This window comes from Falco cherrug, chromosome 14 (assembly GCF_023634085.1).
Source record: "Falco cherrug isolate bFalChe1 chromosome 14, bFalChe1.pri, whole genome shotgun sequence".
Classification (NCBI taxonomy): Eukaryota; Metazoa; Chordata; class Aves; order Falconiformes; family Falconidae; genus Falco; species Falco cherrug.
This window is the reverse complement of record NC_073710.1, coordinates 1,283,434-1,307,489: the sequence shown is the minus strand read 5'-3', so window position 1 is coordinate 1,307,489 and position 24,056 is coordinate 1,283,434. Positions and strand designations below refer to the sequence as shown.

The following is a 24,056-nucleotide window of genomic DNA, read 5'->3' as shown; positions in this document are numbered from 1 at the left end:
CCCCTGTGCAAAAACAGGAAAAACTATGGGTTATTTTCATGTGTTTAGAATTCATCATCTCCACCTAGCTCTGTGGAGCAGCCTCTGATAAGGGCCATTGTTTTTTTGCATATAAGAGGTCGTATTTTGGGTCTGTCATGTCTCAGAACTAACTTTTTCACCCTTGTACTCACTCTGTTGTCTTCTATCAGATTCACCTGAAAAATACCGGCACCTCCTCATCAAATCTATCTGTCAGAGATATGGAAGCAGGAGACCAGCAGCAGCGCAGGAACAAACACAGCCACTAGCTTTCAACCAAGCCTTTGTCAACCTTATAATTCAGCAGAGCAAAGCCTTCCGCTTAAAAGAGAAAACAGATAAATCCCGAGAGGATGTGGCAGGTGCCCCTGAACCTGAAGAGCATGTGGATACAGCCATGAAAATGTCCGATCTGTTTTGTAATGTGGTCCCATCGGGCACAACGAAGGTAATCTTTTTGTTTGGTAAACCAGGTACAGGCAAGACCATGCTGATGCACAGGATTTGTCAGAAATGGGCAGAAGGTGCCCTACCTCAGTTTCTCTTCGCTTTCCTGTTTGAGTTTCGGCAGCTGAATTTATTAAAAACAAAATTCACTTTGAAGGAGTTTTTGTTTGACCTGTTCCTTCAGCCAGAAGACAGTCCTGATGCAGTGTTCCAGTACCTCCTGGAAAATGCCTGGCGTACGCTAATCATCTTTGATGGGCTGGATGAGTTTGCAGCTAACATGGATGTGTCATCCTCTTCCAGGGGAGGCCCAGCTCTTACCTCCCGTATGTCCATATCTGAGCTCTTTGCAGACCTCTGTCGTGGCAAGCTCCTGCCTGGTTGCACGGTGTTGGTTACTAGCCGACCTAAGAGACTGCCCAACTTCCTATTAAACACAGTAGGTCTGCTAGCAGAAGTTCGGGGATTTGATCATGAGAAGGTTGAGGAATACGTCGGCCACTATTTTCGTCAGCATTCATTCAAAGAACAAGCCATTGCTCACCTGAAAAACAACACCAAGCTCCTGAGCATGTGCCTCATCCCTGCTCTGTGTAACGTTGTGTGCATCTGTTTGGAGTATTTGCTCCTTAAACACCAGACGAGTGTGGAGCTTCCTCAGACTATGACACAGTTTTATATCAAAATGCTGCTCATCTTCATAAACAAACAGCAGGGAGAGTGTGCAGGTGGTGAGGAGACTCAGCTGAACTGTAACAAGGAGGCCATTTTGGGCCTGTGTCATCTTGCACTGAAAGGCCTGGAAGATAAGAAGCTTGTGTTTTATGTTGATGATATTCCAGAGCACGTGAAGGAATTTGCTTCCTTACATGGGCTGCTGACTGTCTTCGAGGTGAAGACAAGTGGCACTTGCCCAGAGGTGGGCTATGCCTTTGTGCACTTGAGCTTGCAGGAGTTTTTTGCAGCACTGTGTCTCATGGTGAGTAAAAGGGTGGACAAGAACTACCTGAAGAAGAAGTTCTCTTTGAAGTCAAAGTGGAATTTAAAGAATGAGGCAAAGACCGAATTCATGGAGAGTTTTCACATCTTCCTCTCAGGCTTGTCATCAAAAGAATGTAGGACATTTCTCATGCTGCTAGCTGAGCAAGATGAAGCTTGGGTGCAGGATAAGCAGGACACGATCCTGCAGTCTCTCAAGAAACTGGCAGCCACTCGTCTGACGGGGCCCAAGGTCATTGAGCTCTGCCACTGCACGTTTGAAACACAAGACCTCAAAGTAGCCCAGCACATTGGGAGCATGCTGAGTGTCAAGTACAGGTTTAAAAACTTCAGACTGACACCTCTGGATGTGGCGGCTTTGGTTTTTGTCATAAACTTGGGCCCGGATTTGAGTGAGTTGGATTTTGCAGGATGTCTTGTGGATGTTGACTGTTTGGAGCTGCTGGCTGGCTGTAAAAACATAGAGCACTTGAGGTAAACACACTGAGTGCTGTGAGCTGGTGGATGGAGAGGACTAAGGGGTTGGAAGGGCTGGCATAGTATTTCTTTAGAAGGGAGGGAAAGAAGATGTGAGAAATTCTAATCTGACCAGTATAACTTCAATACTGAAGAAACTGACAAAATAATTTATGAGGGATTAAAGGATATAAAGGTGATAAATCCATTCTGGCTGTGGTTTTTGGTATGGTGCTTTGTTTTTATTAAAACAATCAAATAACAGGGTAGTTAGTGCGGTAGATGAAACAGAAAATGAATAGGCATTTCTTGATAATGCAAAGGCAGGGCGAATCCTGCAAGCAAATAAGAAAGCTGTGATCTACGTGAGATCACCATAAACCAGATGAACAGGAGGTGACAGCTGCACTCTCGGGTGCTCTCCATCAGTGCTTTGGTGTAATGCTGAAAGGACTTTTCCAGGAGGATCTCTTGGTATCCTGTTGTGGAACAGGTCTCATCCTGTATTCCCGTGAATGACTTGGAGGAATATGTGTAGAGTTTGCTAATGTGGAGAAGATGGGGAGCAGCCAGGGTGAGAATTGCCTTGTCCTGAAGGGAATGATGTTGTTTACTGTGGAGCAGAAACAGATACATGAAAACTGTCATTCCTGGATAGTGATATCATTGTAAAAAGGACAGTAATCAATTGTTCTCTGCCACCATTGAGAAGAGTAGGAATGCTATTTAATTTACTGTTAGAAAAGCTTTCTGATGCTACATCCTAACTCTAAATTGCTAATGCAGGCACAGGGCAGTGCAAGGAGTCCTCTGCTTTCGGAGACCAGATTAGCAGATGCCTTTGCATTAGGAGAACAGAACAGGGGATTTTTTTGGGGTTCTTCCTCAGCTCATATGCACTTGAGTCCACGCCTGCTCTCGTTCATGGTCTGCAGGATACTATCTCTTGGAAGGGTGGGCAAAGGGCAGTGGGACCTCAAGCATTTCTTGTACAGAACCCATCTAAAGGAGCAGCATCACCTCAAGCATATTCCTAATGACTGTGGGCCATGTCTGTCATGCCACTGCACGTCTGCAGCTTGTTCCCAATCCCTCTGGTTCAGGGGAGGGTGGCATTCGGGCAACAAGGCTGTAAGTGAGTTTCTGCTTGGCCCCCAAACACATGGTGGGAGACAGGCAGCCAAGGTGGTTTGTATCAATACCTCCTGTAATCAAAACATTCTGCAGCTGATTCAAAGGAGAGCTTGTGTGCCTGAAAGCTTACCTGTTTGTTTGGTTTTTCCAGCACCACCGGTTCCTTCTATAAAAGAGGTACTTCCCTGAAAAACTTTGTGTCTTATATTTTGGAAAACTCTGGCTACTCTGCCATCCAAATTTAAAGTATCTGGCCTGAAATCAACCCTCTTGTAACTCGTCAGCTCATCACATGGGAGCTGTTAGACACTCTTTGTTTGTATGAGTTTGGTTTGCCCCTGTGTGACCTCCCTTGTCTCCAGGGTCCTGACTGTGGTGGGACATGCGATAGGACTGACTCTTAGCTGTGGTGGCACTTACCTGTGGTGTCACTATACCTGCCTCTTGAGGTATTTACAGTTGATGTGCAAGTTTAATTGTTCATTTTTAAAAAAACCTAGATATTTGAAAAGATAAAGATGCTGCAAAAAAGAGCATGATACAATGGCTGTTAAGAAAGAAATTAAATGCTTTTTATAATCATGTTTTAACCTGCTCTGTGTGCTAGCTTATTTTGATTTTTGTTGTGTTTATGCTTTTCCCTTTTCTCATGTTTTAGCTTTCATAGTAGGAGATGCGGCAATGACTTTGCTGCTGCTCTTTCAAAGAGCTTACGAGGAATGGAGAGCCTGAAGAAACTAGAGTAAGTCTTTGCTGTAAGGTCAGAGCCTTCTCTCTTCCTATCTGTCCCGTGTTTCTAGCTTCCAGTTTAATTACACCTACTCACTCAAGGCTGATCTGCTCTGTGCAGCACTGTACAGAGTAATGCAGTGCTATGCAGAGCAGCAGGGATATGTGTGGCTCTGGTTTTATGCTGGCATCAAGTATTGCATTGCCTGCTTGAATAGGAACATAAAGTTGGTTGCAGGTGGCAGAATCGGGCCACCTCCTCTCTGTGTTGGTGTGCTGGGAGTGCAGTGCAGGAATGTATCTGAGACAGGCTTGCCATGTGCTGCACGGGATCCTTCTGCTTGGTTTGAATCATTCTTTCTTTTTCCAGGTTGACAGGTGGGAGCATCACAGCTGAGGGGATGACTGACTTGATCCAGGCTTCATCACAGTGCCTCCAGCTTGAGGAAATAAAGTGAGTGTGTTGTGGCAGTGACCCTCAAATCAACCACTCCTTCCTTGGGGGCCTGGAATACTAATGAGAATGAATCTGTGTACAGCTTGCAGGACAATTGGATACGGGATCCAGAGGTGAAGAGGGTGATGGACCTGTTTTCCAGAATGGAAAAACTGAAGAAAATAGAGTGAGTAAAGATGGCTTAAACCTATTAAAAATGGTAGCCCCTATGAAGCCAAGCATAGCATCAGAAAGAGTTATATCCTCATCAGAGAAGAGTTGCTGGATGTCCCTGTAAGGGGTGACACTTACTCTTAGAGATGCCTGTGGGGGACACGCGGGGCACTAAGCTGAGGCACAGACATTTAAGTGCAAGCAGGGATGTGCTGGAGGCCTGGGTCACTTTGAGATGGACTCAACCTCACAGTTCTTACCCAGGTGTTTTAAAATAATCTCAGGAGAGTCCTGACACCACTGACACCTCTCCAGGAATCACAATGCACGTGCTCAACTTGGTGCCTGGCATGACTTTTTCCTCTTCTGCCTCCTCAGCTCTCTTCCCCTTGGTCAGGCTCAGGTTGAGATGCCTCATCTCTGCATAAAAGAGGATGGCTCCATCCCAGTATTCCCAGCCTTCTTGTTAGCCCTCTTCTCCTGTACCGCTTGCAACACTCTTGTAACAGCACAGTGCTGAATGAGAGGGACTGATTTCTAGGAAAATGCCTGACATGGATCTGCATCTTTTTAGGTGGAGAGAACCAGCCTGATTTGTGAAGGGATTTCAAACCTTTGAAAAACTGTCATGGGCAGTTTAAGCAGCAGCAGCAGGCAGAGCAGAGCTGCTGCAAGTGTTGGAGTCTCAGCGTAGTTTGCATTACAGGAGAGGGATAGCCACACAGCTGTGCTGCTCCTGCAAGAAGTCAAAGCCACAGCACTGCCTGCCTACCTGTCAAAAGGGAGTGACTCTGCCTTTAAAGGTCTTCCACATACACCCAGGTGCAAGCAAGTGAATCCAAAAATACCTGCAGTTACTGCTGGATTCCATCCAGGAATTAATTACTGGCTTTGCAGTATGATTAGAAGTGTTTAAAAGCATGGCGGAAAGAGGGGGGAAAGGGGGAGTGTACCTGCTCTTCTGCTTTCCTGGGCTTGCTGTATAACAGCTTGTGGTACATGCCAGCCTGTCCCCAGTGAAGCAGCTTATCATATGGAAAAGGCAGGAAGCCAGTGCAATTTTTAAGCCTCATTCCTACATGCATTTCTGTTGCGCACATACAGTGTTGTCATGGATGATTCCTTTGAAGCTCACAGGAATGGTGCTTTGTGGCCCTGAAAGCCAGCAGGGGATTTGTAGAAGCAAGACCTTATGTTTTGTAGTTAATGAGGTCCAACAAGTAATGAAACAGATTAAACATTCAATTAAAAAATAAATCCTCAGAGGTTGCTAGTATTGTGTCTTCAGGGATGTTTTAAAATGTCAGGGTTTAGACCACACTAGCATGCTGTACTTAAATTGGATTTGTTATAGCAAGAGTTGTAACTGCACTGTGGATCGATTGTGTAATCATGCAGGTATAACGGACATCTACCTAACCCGAAACCAGTTAGTGATTCTTCTGTTGCACATAAAGGACCTATCTCTGATTCGAAATTCGTGGGAGCTCTAGCTGGCAGAGAACAACTGTGGTGTGATAATGCTTTTGTTGAGTCCTAAATGCAACATGCTGAAGTTTTGGAGAAATCCCCTGACTAAAAGAAAGTGTGCTTCAGGGCGTTTGGGGCGCACAGCAGAGGGCATTTGTGTAACCAAGTGTGTGCTGTTGGGTCCAGCAGCTGAGGTTGTGTTCTTCCTCATGTTTACAGTCTGAGCAACAATGATCTTTCCTTGAACGCTGTTGTTGTTTTGGCAAAGGAAGTCATCGCATGTCAAAACGCTACTGAACTGCATGTCAGGTACCAATATGTGAGAGCTGTTACAAAAGCCAATATCTTGTTTCTTTAGATGCTGACTTCTTAAGTGGACACTGTTTTACAGCTTAGTTGTTGGATAATCAAAGTCAACAAAACCTAATTTTACTCCTTTTTCTTTTCTGTTTGGAATAAAATTTGAATTCAGCATATTGCAGGCTTCCTCTTTGTATTTTTTTAATAGGTCATTTTATCCTTGGTCTATATTTGATTTGCAGAGTGTAATATTTCTTCTTATAATAGAATTTAAACTTGCTTTTAAGCTCTGCAATATATCAACCTGGAAATTCTTTTACTAGCTAGCATAAATCTGCTATAAATCAGTTAAGTTTGCTGAAAAGGTGTGGATTTAAGTAGTTCTAGCTCTGTTCCTTCAAACTACAGGTTTTGGTGTTTTCATAGATCCAGGATGACAGAGAAAGGGTACAATTTTTAAATCCTAGCTCTTATGGTTGTCTTATGTTGTAAGTTTAACAGGCCAAAGTAAACCTTGGTGTAACTCAAGGGAAGTCAAATTGCATACAGCTTTTTCTTTTTTTTTTTTCTTTTTTTTTTTTTTTTGTGCTGGAATGGAGTTTCTACTGAACCTCTTTCCAACAAACTGAAAAAAAAAAAATAAATCTCAGCCCAGTCTTCTTAACTGTGTTAGTCTCTTGTCCGTACTGCAGCCCCAGTTCAGCGTGCAGGGTGTCCTGCTCCCTCCAGCCCCATGGCTGCTCTGTGGCAGTGTGCTAGCATGACAGATGTTCAGGCCCTCTAGCATCCAGGCCACAACTTCAGTCCTTACTGAGCACCTCTGCTAAAGAAATGGTATCCTTCCACCTGTCCCCTAACATTGACTTGAATCTCTTTTTCAGGAGGAACACCGTGATTTTATATTTTTCTGGCCCATCTGGGAAAGTTCCACGGTGAGAAACTTACTTGGGGTTGTGCTGTATTTGGTTATGCTTATTCAAACCATCAGCTTGGTGTCACTGTAAACTACCCCAGCAACAGGGGTGGTTGCCTCTGCCCTTGCATCTGGCAGAGCTGGATCCACCGGAGCAAGGAGAGAGGTAACCAAAATAGCTGGTCTTTGCACAGACCTTCCAGCCACTTCCACAAAGGCAGCACCTTGGTGCCTGTGTAAGCTTGAAGTGCTGTTTTTCTGTTGCAAAACTGCTGAAAAACAGTTGAAAATGAGGATGAATGAAGGAAAAGACTGTTCTTTCTCTGGCTGGATCTTATTTCTCCCTGCTCCTGCATACGTTTGAGGGAAGGGTGGATTTTACCTTAATTAAGAAACTACAAAGCAATCTCTTGTTCCCTGGTAGGGAACTTATCTTGCCCTGTGTTGTGCAGTCCTTGAGGGACCTCACTGCCTGAACAGTCATCTTGTGCTGTTGTAGGCAGCCTGGCACAGATGGATATGTTTGTCCCTTCCTGTGGTGGCACAACCCCACATGGAGACAAAACATCCTGCATCTTAGTAGTGCCTTTGAATTGGAGCTTGGTTGTCAAGTGGATTCAAATATACAGTGAAATCCCGTGTGGACACCTGGTGTGCTCCCATCTCCTGACGGAGCTCTTCTGGATCTTGAAAATCACTTAACCTTGCATGGTACTGTTGGGCAGAACACAGAGCTTGTGGTTTCTTCCGGGAAACCTCCAGAAAATACTAACCAGTGTTCAAGTTGTCAGATATTTGGTGAAGGCATATTAAAGGCCATATATTTTGCTTGTTTGCAGATCTTTGGATTTGAAATGGGAAGAGAATAAGGAACATATAATTCCAACTAGATGTGTGAAGTTATGGTAAGAGAAGGCATTGAAATTCTTGCTGGTGAATGTGATTTTCTGATGACAGGTCCTACAGAAGGACAAGGATAGCAGATGTGTTGGTCCTTAAGGACAGAGGATATTTCCACATATGAAAAAGTTTGAAATAAATTTGAATCAGTAAATAAAAATAACAATAGAAATTCCTGTCTGGCCCAGCCAGTGGCTTTATTTCTTGTGTGTTGGGCTCTACAGCCCTAGAGAGGCAGAGGTCCCCTGATAATGCCCATCTTGCCCTATGTTCTTATAGCTACCAAAGGCATGAGTTGTATAGTTTTCTTTCTTGCCTGGGCTCCAAAAGAGAGTAGTGGCTTTCACAAAATAGAATTCAGGCTTGTTATCTGAGCATGGTAAAGCAAAGAAATGGCCTTCCCTTATCTGCTTCACTTTCCCTCACTACTCTGCACAGTGGGAACAATTACACCCGTCCCCTTCCCATGCATGGCGGTCCCAGGCAGCCCTTACACATGGTGTTGCACTTGCACAGCACCCTGCAAGCGCATCCCTCTGCACTCCTTTTGCAGCACTGGCTGCAGAGTAATGTGCCCAGGATTGTGTGGCAGAGCAGAGTTATACCTCCTTCTCTTGGTACGGCTGCTCTGTGCCCTCCTTTGGAGAGAGATGCCAGAAATGTCTAGGCCCTCACTGCTCCTTAATGCTTGCTGTTCACAGCTTGCAGGATTGCAGCCTGTCTTCCCAACATGTGAAGGAGATCGTTGCCATTCTCCAGAGCTGCCCCTGTCTCTCTGAAGTGGAGTAAGTGCCTCCTTTCTTTCCTGTTGAGTGGCTGCAGGTGGGTGTTGGGGGACAGGGGATATTACATGTAGAGGGCAGTGAGACGTGGGGCTTGACCACAAGGAATGGTACCAGCGCTCAGTTATCTCTAGTGGGGCCCTGTTTAGGGATTTTTGTGAGGTTCAGCAGGAGATGAATGCTGAGCAACCTTCAATTCCTGTGCCAACTGCAGCCTCTGGCTCCGAGACTGTAACCAGAGATGCCAGTTGCAGAGCAGACCCTGCTTATCAAGCAGTACTGCATGCTGGAGACAGGATGGGGCTGTCCCAGAGGCACAGCTCCTCCAGCAAATCCTCTGAGCCAGTGAAGTGACACAGATTGCTTTTGTGTTGTCCCTTTCGTCTTCTGAAACTATCTAGCTCTATTGGGAGAAATGAGTGGAGGGAGGCAAGATATCCACTTCATGATGTACACGTTGCATTGAGTATCATCCCTACCTTCCCTTATTTGCCTATATATGAGGCCACCTGGATTTGGCTGTAAAGCTCTCATAGCCTGTGTGCCCTGGAAAATGGAGGAATATCTGTTGCAAGACAGTTCAGTCCGGACTGTAACTTGAATTTAGCTACATCTCAAACCCTGTTTTTCTAACTCACTGATTTGAACTGGGATCTGGAGATCTTTGTCATCCAGTGTTTTCTGCCTTCCATTCTTCCTTCCAGGAGGACAGTAAACACTCACTTGTTTGGTTTGTTGGTTTATATTCCCACTTAGGTTTTCTAAAGTGAGATGGGTTTGGGGCTAAGGCATGAATCATATTGTCCTGGAGATAAAGCTCTTTGTCTGAAGTTGCTTCATGCAGAGATAAGCAGGGAAGATTGATCTGGGACAGAAAACCAGTCCAGGCAAAAAAGCAATTGTAGGAAAGGGAAAGCAAGCAGATTTTGAGGGCTTTGTTGTTTACACTGTTCAAAATAGTCCCCGCTAACTGGAAAATGCCTCAGTTTATCAGGTAACAACCTTGGAGATGAAGGCTGCAGTTACCTGCTGGAAAGCCTCCCCTGGATATCAATTTCAGAGCAGCTGGAGTAAGTGTTGCCTTGTACAAAACCCAGATAACCAAATTGCCCTCTTTTCTTGAGCCTGGCAAGGACCATACAGAGATGCTGAGCAGGTGTCTGGGTGAGGCCTTTTCCTCCTGGATTAGTGCTACAGAAGCAGCTCTGAGTACTCTTAAGGAAGGATGAGACTCAGCCCACAAGACTGTTCAGGCTGAAGTTAAGTCACTTGCTCAGAGCATCACGCATGGAAACTGGTATAAATGCACCTGAAGTGCTGAAGTACCCTTTCATTAAAACCCCTTCCCCAGGAGGAGTTAGTGGTCCTGTGTGTTTTCGGCCGTGCCACTTCTGAAGTGAAAGGGGATCAAGCCTGCAGCATGCTGATGACCGCTTCTGCCAGGGCAGTCCCGTGTGGTTTCAGTGACCAGCTAATTGCCTTTTTTGTCTTTCTTAGTCTCAGTCAAAACCGCCTCTCTGTTAACGGCATTTGCAGTCTGTTGAAATCAGTAAATACCTGCCAGACGATGATAGAGGTGCAAGTCAGGTATGTAGGTCTTGACTAATTTCTGAGGTTAATCCTAATATACAAGTCTGAGAATTAAGTTCTGAGGTTTCTGTTGAATCACCTCAGTAGCGGGGCAGGTGAAGAACATGTTCAAAGATGATTACTAACACTGACACTTGGTAATATTGTTGCTGTAAGCTGATTTTATCTGAGCCATCAACCAGAATTTGAGAAGGTACAGAATTGTGTACCCTTTCATGTGCGGGGGCAGTTTTACACTCTTTCCTGCTCTCTGCCCTGGGAAGTTTTGGAGTGTCTCTGTGGAGTCTGAGAACTGGTGACATCTGGAGTAGAGCTGGAAGTTCTCTCCTATTACTTCCCCTTGGAATCCTCCTGGCGTTCAAGTATAACAATTTTGTCTGCACTTTCTCTAACAGTTCGGAGAAACTAGGTCATCTGATATTGCATAGTTTGATCCAACCAGGATATAAAACTATTGGAGATTATTTTTTGTTGCTTTGGGAGTGTTTGATGTGATTGGTGTCACCAAAGAGTTTTGCAGAGCAAAATCAAGCATTCCTAAAATGAGAAATCCTGTAAATAAGACAAATGTGACAGTGATTGATTCTTTCTCTTCACAGCCTTTGTCGTGAGATTGCAGTCCTGAGGTTTTCAGGAGACAGAGAGTTTGCTTCCCATCCTCCCAGGTAGAGTGTGTGCACACAAGTGGTGTTTTCTTAGCATCTCATTTAGTTCTTGCATCCTGTTTCAGTACCGAGGGTAATAATTCATCTCACAGTAGTTCTTTCCCCCTCTCCCCTCAATATAAATGTTGTACTTTCTCCTGGTTTTCTTAACCACTTTTGAAGTTCTCCACTGCCTTCTATAGTGTTTGATCATGTTTTATCTCTCTAGGGAACACTTCAACCCACAGCATCCTAAGCAAAGCAGGCTGTTTAATGTCAGCTGTGCTATCTGATAATAGCGAACAGTAAAACTAACAAGTGAACCCCACACCTCCAACCCACATTCCAAAAAGATTCACAGATCCGTGCACGTTTAAAGCTATCTAGTTCATTCCACTATGCATTCTGGATCATGGTACTCCTAAATCAGAATGAATTTGGAGGTTTATTTTCCCCAGAAAGTTATGGTTAAAGTTGCTTAACAGAGATGTTTTGACTGAGAAATCGTTTTCTGTTGCTCCTGGAGCTGTAGGTTCATTTATTTATGCATTAGTTCTCCATGGACTGAGCCCACTGTAAAATAGCATTTCCCACAATACACCTGCATCCCACTTCTTAGCCAGGGAGAACAGCAGGGCTATCATGGGATGCATCCCAGTTGTGCCTACGCTTGAAAGAGAGTGGCAGCCTGAGACACACGATCTGTGACTCCTTTAAGGCACCAGGTGACAATTCTAACTCAGCTATTTTAGAATTTGGATGTTCCATTTATTTATGAAGTCATTTTTTTTTACACAGATGTGGACTCTTCACAAAACGTGTTTAGGCAAAAGCTGAATTCTCCATCAAACTGTAGGTTAGATGGGAAAACTGCCTTTTCCCCTTCTCCCCAGTTGCCTGCATGCTCAAGTATTTGGCTAACCACTGAAAGAAAGAAGAGTTTGCTATTGGCAAGATACAGGTGTGGGCTAGAGCCAGGATAGCCCCAGGAACCTGCCAAATTGCTAAAGCAATGAAGTGTTTTACCCTTGTCTGGTTTTTTGGTCACTTAGGGAAGAGCCTGTGTTGTCTGCTGATGGCCAGCGATATGGAGAGGAGAACCAGATGCCTACTACCTCCCCCAAAATAAGGTACCATGGCAATTTTCATTGTATTTCACACACATCCTATCTCTGGATCCTATAGCTGATGTAACCTGCATCTCCAGGTTTGAATAGTGACTCACAAGAGAGCTGGTAAAGGTCCCTTCAGTCAGTCGTTCGTCACTGTGTTCACATTCCCAGCTTGCAGCTCTAGGAGCTCTGTGGTTAGCATCTGTGGTCTTCTACAGGAGTGAAAATAGGTTGTGGTTTGTGTATCTCAGCCACAGAACTGGCATGGTGATTGTACAGTTACTGCTACATCAGCTCCCATCATGTGGGAGCTGGCGGTGACAGACCTTGTGATGCTGGGGGGGGTTCTCTACTGATACTTGGAGGAATGCATCCTGAGCTGGACCTCTGTTCAGATGCATGTCAGATCTTGCTCTTACTCCAGCACAGAGTCCACCTGTCTGTTTTGTAGGCTGCAGTGAAGAAGGAAGAAGTGTGTAAACCCTGCTAACCAGGACCTTGGGGCTCTGGTCCTTTGTTGTGTCTCAAGTTTACTTTGTCTTTTTATTCTCTGTTTGCAGGCAAGAGCTGAAAGTACAGGTTATCAGTTGTTGCAGATGAAAACCAAAGAAAAGCAAGATATTTTAAGGGGTTTTTTAATTTAATTATTGTCTTTTCATTTCTTCTCTGTTTTTCTGAAGGATTGAAGTTTACAATCTTGTTTGCAGTCCTTCAGACCTGGCCTACTGATTTCTCTTTCCCTCTAGACTGACAGACAGTCATTTTCAAGCCAGTGACCTGGAGAAGTTGTGTGCAGTCCTGAAAGAATGTAGCAGCATCTCTGAGCTGGAGTAAGTCCTTCTTACCTCTTATAGTCTCTATCTGCAGTTCTTTGGGATGTGGAAGAAATGCCACTCGTTTGTTCTGCAATGTTATACGGAGAACAGGGTAGAGATGTAGCCTTCTGAAAGGCGTAGCTTCACATGGGCTAATATCCTTTGCCAAGGAGACATACGGTTCTAGTGCTCTTTTAGGGCAAAGGTTACAGGACATAAAGTCTAGAGAGGCACTGTTTGATCGCTTCGCCTGACTTCAGGTATTACAAAAGCTGTAAAACCTCGTCCTGCCATTTTTGTCTTTGGGTCATTTGGCAGCAAAGCTGCAGAGGCTGAGGAATCCCATCCAAATCAAGGGTGCGAGCCTGCGTTTTTGCTGGTGACCCCACATATGGTGTACAAGGACCATCAGCACCAAAGCGCTTTCTTCTGTTAGCGCTGCGTGCGGGGAGACATTCTGTTTGCTAACACCAAGAGGTGAGCAGGCCGAGCCCAGATGGAAAGGCTAGCCAACACCCCCCCGGCATCTAGGTTTTGAGGACAGAACATGGGCCAGCACTAGCATGTAGTATATGGACCACCACCTGAGGGCTGGCTATTCCTTAGGCCTGGCAGCCTGTGGAAAGGTTTTTAGGCTTTGCTCTTCTTAAGCAATCGTGTTCCTTGATCTCACGTGGGCCACAGCCCCCTGCAGTCCTTAGGCTCTAATATCAGAGCCTAATATCCTTTTCCAAGACTAACCCGTGGCTCCTCCGTAGGGCCTGTCCAGGTTGATAATTTCTGAGATTAATTCTGCATTAAAAGGCGCTGTCAGTCCAGGGGAGTCTCTTGGTGGACACGAGAAAAGGATGAGCCTTGACCTAAGTTTTTGGCTGTCTTGCAACGGTTAATTCCAGCCTCTGGCTTTAGTCTTCAGTGGTGAAGGGCAGTGTGTGTGTTGTTTTGATTAGGGTGCCCATGTTCTGCTTTCAGAGCTCTTGTTACAAAGAGCTGATTGTGCCTATTGGCTTTTTTTTTCTATTAAAATTAAATGCCTTTCTTTCAATCCTAGCCTATCACGTAATCATCTGGGAGATGAAGGTTTGCAGATGTTACAGTTCCTCCCAGATCTGAAAATGTTAAGTTCTCTCAAGTGAGTAGCTCCTGTTTCTCCTTACTCGTGGATGTTTTTTTATGGGAGTATTGATTGTGGAAGCACAGTCCACATTTGGGAAGGGCTCTTCAGAATCGAGTGCAGTTATATTCAGTATCTATTAAGGGTAGATCCCCACCTCTAGTCCAGAACAGCTTGACTCCACTTGAAGCTTGATTCAGATCAGTGCCCGAGAGCTTCTGTACTCAGTCCTCCATGAAGGAGACGGGAGTTCTGGTGTGCAGCCGTGGCACCTGGTTTCTAAAACAGGCTGAGTTCTTTAGCAAGCCACTGAATTTTTCCTTTCCTGGTTCCTCAACACGAGGGAGAGCAGTCCTTCCTCTCCTGAGGTGGGCACCTTTGGATGATAAACGCTGGGGAGCTCCAGTTTCAGCAGCAGAGCCTGCATTCAGCTGCAGTGGTGGTTATGTTTATCTGCGTGTTTTCCCTGACATTCCCATTGCAAGTGCACTGGACAGAACTGTGGCTTAAGGAGTATAGCACCATTCTGCTTTATTGAAAGAGATATTTATTGTTCCTGTTTGGTTAATTGAACTGTTCTCAAGCCAAGACCATTCCAGTTACTAAGAGTCTACACCCTCTTGTCATGTCAGTGCAATGAAACACGCTGCTGTTACTTCTCTGTTTTTTTTTTTTCCCAGCGTCAAGCACACTGCCCATGGTCACACTAGATACTGTGATAGACCCAACAGACCTGACCATGATCTTAATTAGCGTGGGTTTGTACTGCCATGACTGCAGTTACAGCTAAAGAGTTGTTTTCGCTTTTCATTGGTGTCTTGAAATACAAGGAATTCCATTTAACCATAAGAAAAACTTGTGTGGGAAGGAAGCTCCATCACTGGAACAGATTGCCCAGAGAGTTTGTGGTTTCTCCATCTTTGGAGATGGTAAAAACCCAGCTGGACACTGTCCTGGGTGGTCTGCTCTAGCCTAACCCTCCTCTAAACAAGGGAGTTTAAACAGATAATCTCCAGAGGTCCATTCCAGCCTCGTTATTCTGTGATTCTGTGAACCCTAAAAGTGAGTGACAAATTTTAAAATATACTGGGGTGAGTTGTGTTTGCAAAACTGTAGCTGGAAACACAGGCAGAAGGTGGCAAAGAAGCAGTCTCTGAGAGTGTTGCACAGCGATGGCTGTTATCAGGTGGTGCAGTGTAAATTGCTAGTAGTTTTGCTTGCAGCAGCTGATTTCATCTCTTCTTCCTGTAGGCTTAATGACAACCAGATCTCCCTGAACTCTGTGTTTTTCTTAGCACAGTCCTTATCTACACTGGAACACGTTAAAACAATGAACTTCAGGTATGACTCATACTTTTCCTATTTGTTTGCTATTTAAAACCTCAAAGTGTGGTTTTTGAGGAGTGATACAGGAGTGTGTGTCTTCAAACTCCACCCTAAATATGCTCTTCTCTGGTTACAGCTTAGGACACACACAAGTGGTTCATCTAACCTTTTGGGAAAGAATCAGGTAAAATCATACCCGCTCATCTGTCTAAGCCTTCCAGAATCCTCCTTATGAAATCTTAAACAGGTGGTGATGTGTCAGTCCCTGAGGTGTGCCAATTAAAGAGCCATTTGGCTCCAAACTCCAGCCAGGGTGGTGGAAGCAGGGTGAGCTGTTTCGTGGTCTAGTGGAAGGTGTTCCTGCTCATGGTAGGGGGTTTGGAACTAGGTGATCTTTAAGGTCCCTTCCAAACCAAACCATTCTATGATTCTGTGATTGATTCTTAGGGCTAATTGATTGACAGAAGCTTGCGGGTATGGAGCAGACAGCAGTATTCAACTGCTGACTGGAGCCGAGTGCTGAGGGGGTGCAGAACTCTCTGGAGGCTGGAAGAGAGATGATAAGGCTCTTTTTATTTCTGGAGATGATGTATACCTAATTCTGGCAGGTAGTGAGAAAAGACAGACTGGAGCATGAGGCCATTGCCACCACCTCACCCTGTTCCCCAGCTGCAGTGCTGGGAGTCAGCTACGTGGGGGCAATAGCATCAGCACAACTCACGGGGTAAACCGTTCTTTCCGCAGGGGCAGAAGTACCAGCAGATGGAGAAGTAGCTTCCCGGCATATCCCAAACATGACGCAAAAGGACAGTGCTTTTGGTATGGCACCCCCAGCTTCCTTTTGTCACCCAGGAGCATAGGGAGAGATGGCTGAGGGGTCTATATCTGTGGCATAACGTGTGGAACAGACCCATTGCTCCAACTGTGTCTCCTCAGAGAGCCGTCTTTTGCCTTGCCTGCCTTTGGCGGCAGGCTTGGCTCTCCTGGAAAGCAGATGTTCCTTTCTTCTGCTTGTATCCCATCATGACTGATTCCACATGAGGCACTTCTGGAAAAGGTGCATCGTTAATATATCTCTCTTCCATCCTCTTCCCTGCTGAAACTGGTGAGGGAGGCCAGTCCCTTCCAGTTACAAGGGAGAAGGTCTTGGGTGGTGTAATTTGGCAAAGCCTTGAAGAGATTGGGCCAGCTGGTGTCAACCCAGGCCAATAGGCGTTTGTACTTTGAGGTCACTGGAGGGGCACAATGATATGCCAGAGGTGGCTGGGTGAATAATACACCCTTATGGGATAGAGTTGGGATGTCCACTGCTATAAGCATATATGGGGAAATAGAGCATCTTTTGCTTGGCTAGGCTCAAGGGGATTGTCTGGCTTTCCTGCAGAAGAAGTTTCTACCTGTAAATCATGAGATACAGATCTGGCTGGCTAGTACATTCATCCCATGGAGACCTGCCAGCTTGTCAGCCAGAAAGGTTTCTGTGTTTTCCTTGTTAGAGAAGGACATAGAAGGCACCATTCCCGGCCTTGCTCTGGGAAAGCTGAGACACTGCTGAGCAGGGAGAGATGCTGTCCAGTCTCTGAGACAATTTGAGTACCAATGATGCGGCTCTAGGGAGGCAACACCCAAAGTGGTGTGGTATTTTGGTGGTGGACTGGCCCTCTTGAATCAGCTCAGAGCTGGTGAAATCATCTGGTTGTCACAGGTTTTGACTTCTCAGTCCTAGACTGTGGGTAGCAAAATATATATAGTGGAAGTGAGGGGGTTGTTATGGGCCTTCTCCTAGGATGGGAAGCTCTAGGATATGAAGGAGGTGTTGCCAAACCGTGGTCGTGGGAAATGTTTAGTTCCTGAGTGCTTTGTTTGCTTCAGTCTCAGGGATTGCAGAGTGAGTCCGGAGGACATGACCAGGCTGTGCCAGATACTGGCTCAATATCCGCAGCTGACAGAAATTGAGTAAGTGTTGTGCACTTGGCAACCCTGCCTGCCTGTCTGTGTCCCCAGCCTGCAGGTACAGTCGGTGTTCAGGCTAGCAGCTAGTGTAAATTGGCTCTCCTCTAGCCTCCCAGAAATCCCCACAAAACTTCATCCAGATGCTTATACAAACCCACCCCTTCAACTGCCCTCTCTGTTTGGTTTGGCCTCTCCTAAGTCCTACCATGTCTGTGTTTAAACACCTCAGAACACGTATGTGTTCTTATAGTCTTCCTCAATCATGTGGCTAGACACAAGTGTTGTCACCAGTTCCTCGAGACCCCGGCTTGCAGTATAGCTGGAGCAAGAGCACCTGGCTGACTAAGCCATGAACCAAACTCCTGAAGAGCTGGTCACTCCAGACAGGAGCTGGGCACCAAGAAAATCAGAATAATACTAGTCAGAATAAAAAATGAGTAATAACAAATAAAAATAATGTAATCTTTTTTTTTTGCCACGCCATGCCATGCATGCCATACCCTTGGCGCATGCATGAAATGCATCAGTAGCATCATTTTATAAATTTACAGTAATGGAAAAGTAAGACTTTTAAAACTGGAATGTTAATTGGCTGTAGGATGTAGAGAAACATGGAGATCAACCTGTAAGGTCTTAAATCTTGCTCAACTTTCAGGGCATTTCTAGACATGCCCTTTCTCAGAATTTGCCCATAGCACCACCATGCACGTGTGTGTGTGCATGTCCATGTAGATTTTATAGAAATATGTACAAATTGTCCCAGTTTTTTCTTGGAATTTGTTTCCTTCCATGTTTTACAGTCTGTGTGGAAATTCATTGAGTGACCAGAGCATTGAGAAATTACTGAGATTCCTGCCATACCTCTGCCATCTGAAATTACTGAGGTAATGTTTGTGGTCCCTGCTTTGATTGCTGACATGAAACATTGGTTTGGAGAGTGCTAATACCACAGCATATTTTAAGAGCATTAATTAGTAATTGTAGATTAACACGCTGGGCAAAGAAAATGCAGAAACTCACACCCATTCATGTCTTGCTTCTAGAACCAAGGCAACACTGAACCTTTTTTCCTTTATGATCTATAGAGTGGGAAAAAAGGGACAGGAGGAGAAACACCCACCCTAGAAGGAGCATCCTGGGTAATCCTCACTGAGCAGGTCCCATGGAACATGTCTTCCAGCATCCATAACAGATGTAGGACTTGCTGGTTGACACACCGTGACAGCACACCACCTGTTTGTGTGGTCAGCATCTCATAGCTCTGCCCCTGCGTGGATCTGGCATCTGGCCACACTTGACACCAAGTGTTTCCTGGCAGCATATCAGCCATGTAGGCTGGGGATTTAGGCTAGAGAGGTGCTGTAAGGGACTAGGGCACTCCCACCACATGGACAAAAAGCCCAGAAGGAGCTTGACCATCTTTTACAAGATGCAGCATGGAGGAGCTGCAGCGTTTGGAGAGACCAGATTTACTCACTCAGGAGGTTGCTTCCAGTCTGGGGCATCTCTAGTCCAGTAGCCCTGAAGAGGAGTTGTTCAGTGTAAACCCTTGGTCTGTACTCCCTTTTTAGTCAAAGGAGATTAAAGTAGACTCTCCCTTAGTTCAAGGAACGCTGGGTGCCAATGCTCAAAACTTAGATCTTTGCTCACTGATCTTGAGTTAAACAGGGTGGGTTCAGCCTTTTGTATCTCAGAGTAAACAATGGGAAAATTGGGCCACGTGTGTCAGCACCTTTCTTCTTGGGAACTGATTTTGTTGTTCTTTCTTTCCCTTTCTTTTCAGTATTAGGAATAACATGTTTTCACCACATTGCACTGTTTTACTCATCAACTCCATCAACCTCTGTGAGCGAATCACAATAGTAGAAGTCCGGTAAGACAGACTGTTTGGAGCCCAGCTCGGCTTTAAAGGGTCTACAGAGCTTGTCATCCTTGAAGAGCATTGCTGAAGGACTGTCTTTTGTGTTTGCTTCAGGTCAAGTGAAAATGCTCTTTTGCATTTAGGAGCAAGCATGCAAAGCCGAAAGACATCCTGCAGGTACTGGCATACAGCATTTAATTATAGTTCACTTGTTTTGATTAGGTTTGAAACAGTAGTGCAGGTAGCCAGATCTCCTGTATGAAGAACTCGTGGGCTGGTAGTCAAGGAGCTTGGGCTGGTAGCTGAAGCTCTGGGACTCAGTTCAGCTGCCTAAGTGCAACTCAGTACCATTTGGATGCATTGGGATGGCACAGTCCCATGCCTTTCTTGAGTGGCTGCTGGACTACTCATGATCATCCTGAGTGGCACCAAATTCTGTTGCACAAGCAACTGAATTGAGCCCCAGCCACTGCATTTTCCAAAAGCGTGCCTCAAATTCTGGGTGATAATCTCCATATGGAGTACAAGTCTTATGAGGAGCAGCTGAGGGAACTGGGCTTGTTCAGCCTGGAGAAAAGGAGACTTTGGGGAGACCTTCTCACTCTCTACAACTACCTGAGAGGAGGTTGTAGTGAGGTGGGAGTTGGTCTCTTCTCCCAAATAACAAGTGATAGGACAAGAGGAAATGACCTCAAGTTGCACCAGGGGAGGTTTAGAGTTGACAAGCACAGGGCACAGGCTGCCCAGGGAAGTGGTTGAGTCACCACCCCTGGAGGCATTTAAAAGACATGTGACACTTAGGGATGTGGCTTAGTGGTGGACTTGACAGTGCCAGGTTAATGGTTGATTTGATGATCTTAAAGGTTCTTTTCAACCTAAATGATTCTATGATTCTATGATTGTATATGAGCACCAGTGTGATGTGTATACGTGTCTGCAGCTCTCTGGGAGTCATGGTTGCTGGGTGCCCCTGTAAAGACTGTAACATGTCTCCAGTTAGGCACCAAGGAGACGGCAAAAAAATGAAAAGATCTGTTTCTCACTTATGAAGTGGGGTTTGTCATTACTAACCTCAGGGAGGTGTTTTGAGAAGTACCAAACACTGGCACAGCTAAGGGCATTCATCTCAGTGCATGCTGCACAGAGACTGGTCTGAAAATGCAACTGCTGATGGGCAGCTCTCGCTGCTCAGGCCGAGCCTGGTCGCCGGCGTGCTTTAACTCTCTTGCTGTCTCATATGTAGGCTGACGGACTGTGCCATCGGTCAAGGGCAGATAGATGAGCTCTGCAGAGTCCTGGAGCAGCGTGGGTGGCTGGCAGAAGTCGAGTAAGTGGGGTTTGGGTTGTTTCCATGACCTTGAACAGGAGTCACTGAGGGAGAGCTGGGTTGGGGTGGTTCGGCATCGCTTGGGGTTTCCCAGCCTGTCTGTGCATGTGTGTGTTCTTGTTCAGACTATTTAGAAACAAAATTGATTAGTAATCATACAGGTCCTTTATGTATATGTTTTTTAAGAAGGCTTGAGCTGGTGGGACAACTTCCTTGGGTTTTTCACTCTGTGGCTCTTTTGAGGCATTTGTTGCTTTGCCTGAGCTCTGAGCTTGTGTTCAGAGCTCTTCATTTGAGCTTGCTCTGGAGCTTATGCACGAGGTATTTTGTAGGGTAGCAGTTTGTTTTATACAGACCTATTGGCCAAGCTGGGATTTAAGTCCAGGAATTTTAGCTTATTTCTTCAAAGCTGCTCAGAGGAGCATTGCTGCTTAAAAGGCTGAGGTTTGGTTGGCCACCTTGTTCTTCTGCCTTTCAGTCTCTCCAGGAATCAGCTGGGAGATGAGGGCCTGAGGTGCTTCTTGGACCACTTGCATCAAGTGCCTGTTACCTGCTCCCTCAAGTAAGAAAATATACGATGAATCTGACATGCCCTAGCAGAAAGGTGTTCACACAATCCCTGCTGAAGCTTGTTGTCAGGCTTCTTGCCCACTCCTGCCTTGGGAGGTAAGGTCTGAGTGATCCTTGAGCACAGCTCAAGACCTCCAGGCCAGGGTGACTCAGGGTCTGATCCAAAACCTGCTGAAGTAACTAAAAGTCTTCCTTTTGGCATCAGCAGGAGATAACGAGGCCCAGAGTGGGGTAGCGTGACAGAAGTTGGCCCAGTCCCCCAAGTTTTCCGTTCATCACTTTTCTGTGTATGTTGTCCTCTTTGAATAACCGAAGGGCCATAGGTGCTGTGAGCTTAGCTGTGCCCTATGTCAGCCTCTCCCCTTCCCTTTCTGGGGGGGGAAGCAACTGCTCCAGCAGGTAGCTGCCTCTGCAGTGCCAGAGGCCAGTTGCACTTGCTGTGTCACCCAAGCTGTCAGTGCTGTGCCTTGGAGGGGTTTGGTGCATTTAGCGCAGCCAAAGGGGCCCAGCACCCCACAAACTGCTCTGCCTTTGGTGCCAGCTTGAATTCTGCCTCTGTGGCTGAGGAGCCTGGGGACAACCCTGAGTCTTAACACCTGAAAAACCTTCCTTCTCTTCTGTGCAGTCTCAGCCATAATAGGATTTCTCAGGATGGAGTTCTGCATCTCATAAATGCCTTTGCCACATCTGGAAATACCAGTGAAGTTCAAGTCAGGTGTGTGTTTCCCCTAAGTAATTTCTGATTATTCACTGCATGTTTTCCTCTTAATTATCAAAAGATTTTGATCTTCAGGTAATAATGACAAGGGCCATATTTTCATATAAGTGCATGCAAAGCTTATGTTCATGTCTGTTTCTACTGGCCAAATGTAGCTGCCAAGGAGGAAGCAAACAGAAGCGTTACTCCATGGGCCAAGTTATTTCTGTGTACAGACACAGGTATTCAGCTGTAGTAATTGTTGTCACGTATATATCTGTAAGTGAACCTCTTTGAGGCAAAAATCAGTGTTTGTTTTCTGAAAGTGTGGTCCCTGATTCACATCAATATATTGAGATTTCAGAGTGAGTCTGTTGAAAACAATTTCTGATGTTCTTTACTTGGATTTGTGTCTTTTATCTCCTTTCCTCTCTGGCAAAAATAGCCCATGGCTCCCGGGCTTGTTGCACTGGCATGAACTGCTTTTTCTCACAGATTCAATTCACAAGGCTGGGCCGCACTGCACATCTGCCCTTATCAATGTTTATGTTCAGGTAGACCAGCTGGTCTGTCATGAATCAAATTTAGCCAGGTCATTTCCATTCATTCCTGCAGTTAAATGTGAGTGCTGAATCTTTTGGCTGGGCTATTTTAGAGCAGATCCGTCTCCTGTTTTAGCTCTCCCCATGGCTTGGCAGAGAGTGCAGGGACAGGAGGAGGCAGACAAAAGCAGATCAGATCAGGATTGCTTCTCCAACCACCGGTGCTGCTTTATGCTAATTTAGCATTAGCAAAACCTTATTGAAGCATTTTCCTGGGCTGGTAGGGGGAGGTGAGCTGGGTCAAGTACCTGTGTCACTGCTGCACTGTGTTGCTTGTGCAATTTGATGTCTCATTAAGTTCTGAGCACCGGGAGAAATAGTTTGAATTTCCCTCCAGATCTTACACTTGTGTCTTCTCTGTGCAGTTTGTGCTCCAAAGCAACTTTAATCATCAAGTTGACAAGCAGAGATGACCCAAGAAAGATTTTGAGGTAACAGTACAGATTTTTTTTGTATATTTTCTTTGACAAAGGCCATGTCCTTTTTCTAGGGATAAGGCAGACAAAACCTCTTGTAGTCCCTAGCTCCTGATGTGGTGGTATTTTACACGAATAGATGATACATTTCCTTTGATTCACATTTTGAGAAGAGCTTTCTCACATCACAGAGGATCCCACATCCCTTTTCTCTCACTGATCCCACACTGACTGTTCCTCACTTTGGAACCTGTACATGAGCTCACAGTCCCTGTCACAAGACAGGGTGCCACAAAAAGCCGCACCATTAGCATACACACATGCTGTATCAGAAAATCTCAACAGATGCTTTTGAAGTGTTGCCACAATCTTTTTTGAAAGCCGTGCAAGGCATTTGTTTTGCTGCAATCCTGCTTTCTCGGTGGGGAAAGGTGGTGATGCCTGAGATTTCTGGGTCAGAAAGCCTGAACTGTTTGTAAGGAACTAAGACTGTTCTCTCTCTTGCATCCTTTCAGACTCGCAGAGTGCAACTTTCAGCCAGAGCATTTGGAAAAGTTGTGCTTGCTCCTGGAAAAGTGCACTGGTCTGACAGAGTACATGTAAGTTAGTGGCTGCTTGGACCCATTTGAGTGGGCTCATTAGTAAGCCTTTCATTACAATGACCTTTGGTTCTAGATCCTCAAATAACAACGTGACAGTCCAAGCTGCAGAAAGGCTTTTGCTTTCACTGAGGAAAAATCTGCATCCTCTGAAAATCAGGTACTGTGTTACTGTGCTGTTTTAGATACTGATGTGGGGCTGGTCTGATCACCTAGGATCTCCTTTCATAAAAACCAAAAGTGAACTGTGCTTCTTCCAAAGATAGGTAGCACTGGCCTGAGAAATCCCCATGGATGACTCTGAGTTATTGGTATTTTGGCTTTATCTCCTTGATTCCTACTAAGCATCATGTAAAGCTGTGGCCATAAACTGTGCTGTCTCTGTAGACCTCTACCTGCCTTTACAAAGAAGGTTGCTAGTTCTGGGGAACACATTCCTACTGTGTCCTCACCCGAGGTCTTGCCAGAGCATCCCACAGTTTGCCTGGGTAACAAATTCTTTGCTTCTCCCAGAATGTGTTGCATTAGAGCACAAAGGGCAGGCTCCCTCTTATTGCTGTCAGTGGTAGGTGGGCAGAAGGGAAGCTGATGCTGGTGTCCTCTGCAGGGAAGCTGCTTCTTTGTTTGTTCCCAGTTTGCATCCTGTTTCCTATGTAGACATTATTGTGA

At 45.5% G+C, this 24,056-nt stretch overlaps 1 protein-coding gene across 5 annotated transcripts in view; it reads left to right on the top strand.

Annotated features, from left to right (window-relative positions):
• NLRC5 (NLR family CARD domain containing 5) overlaps positions 1–24,056 on the top strand; it is a 51,740-nt gene that overhangs the window by 10,280 nt on the left and 17,404 nt on the right. For all 5 annotated transcript variants that reach the window (XM_055726435.1, XM_055726434.1, XM_055726436.1 and 2 more), the window contains 27 exons: positions 192–1,941; positions 3,716–3,799; positions 4,157–4,240; positions 4,326–4,409; positions 6,086–6,175; positions 7,048–7,098; positions 7,919–7,984; positions 8,681–8,764; positions 9,748–9,831; positions 10,259–10,348; positions 10,951–11,016; positions 12,048–12,125; positions 12,854–12,937; positions 13,974–14,054; positions 15,288–15,377; positions 15,499–15,546; positions 16,107–16,181; positions 17,235–17,318; positions 18,116–18,199; positions 19,099–19,188; positions 19,291–19,353; positions 20,420–20,503; positions 20,982–21,065; positions 21,699–21,788; positions 22,738–22,803; positions 23,304–23,387; positions 23,464–23,547. In XM_055726435.1, the coding sequence (XP_055582410.1) occupies positions 192–1,941; positions 3,716–3,799; positions 4,157–4,240; positions 4,326–4,409; positions 6,086–6,175; positions 7,048–7,098; positions 7,919–7,984; positions 8,681–8,764; positions 9,748–9,831; positions 10,259–10,348; positions 10,951–11,016; positions 12,048–12,125; positions 12,854–12,937; positions 13,974–14,054; positions 15,288–15,377; positions 15,499–15,546; positions 16,107–16,181; positions 17,235–17,318; positions 18,116–18,199; positions 19,099–19,188; positions 19,291–19,353; positions 20,420–20,503; positions 20,982–21,065; positions 21,699–21,788; positions 22,738–22,803; positions 23,304–23,387; positions 23,464–23,547 (3,802 nt within the window). The remainder of the gene's footprint in view (positions 1–191; positions 1,942–3,715; positions 3,800–4,156; positions 4,241–4,325; positions 4,410–6,085; positions 6,176–7,047; positions 7,099–7,918; positions 7,985–8,680; positions 8,765–9,747; positions 9,832–10,258; positions 10,349–10,950; positions 11,017–12,047; positions 12,126–12,853; positions 12,938–13,973; positions 14,055–15,287; positions 15,378–15,498; positions 15,547–16,106; positions 16,182–17,234; positions 17,319–18,115; positions 18,200–19,098; positions 19,189–19,290; positions 19,354–20,419; positions 20,504–20,981; positions 21,066–21,698; positions 21,789–22,737; positions 22,804–23,303; positions 23,388–23,463; positions 23,548–24,056) is intronic.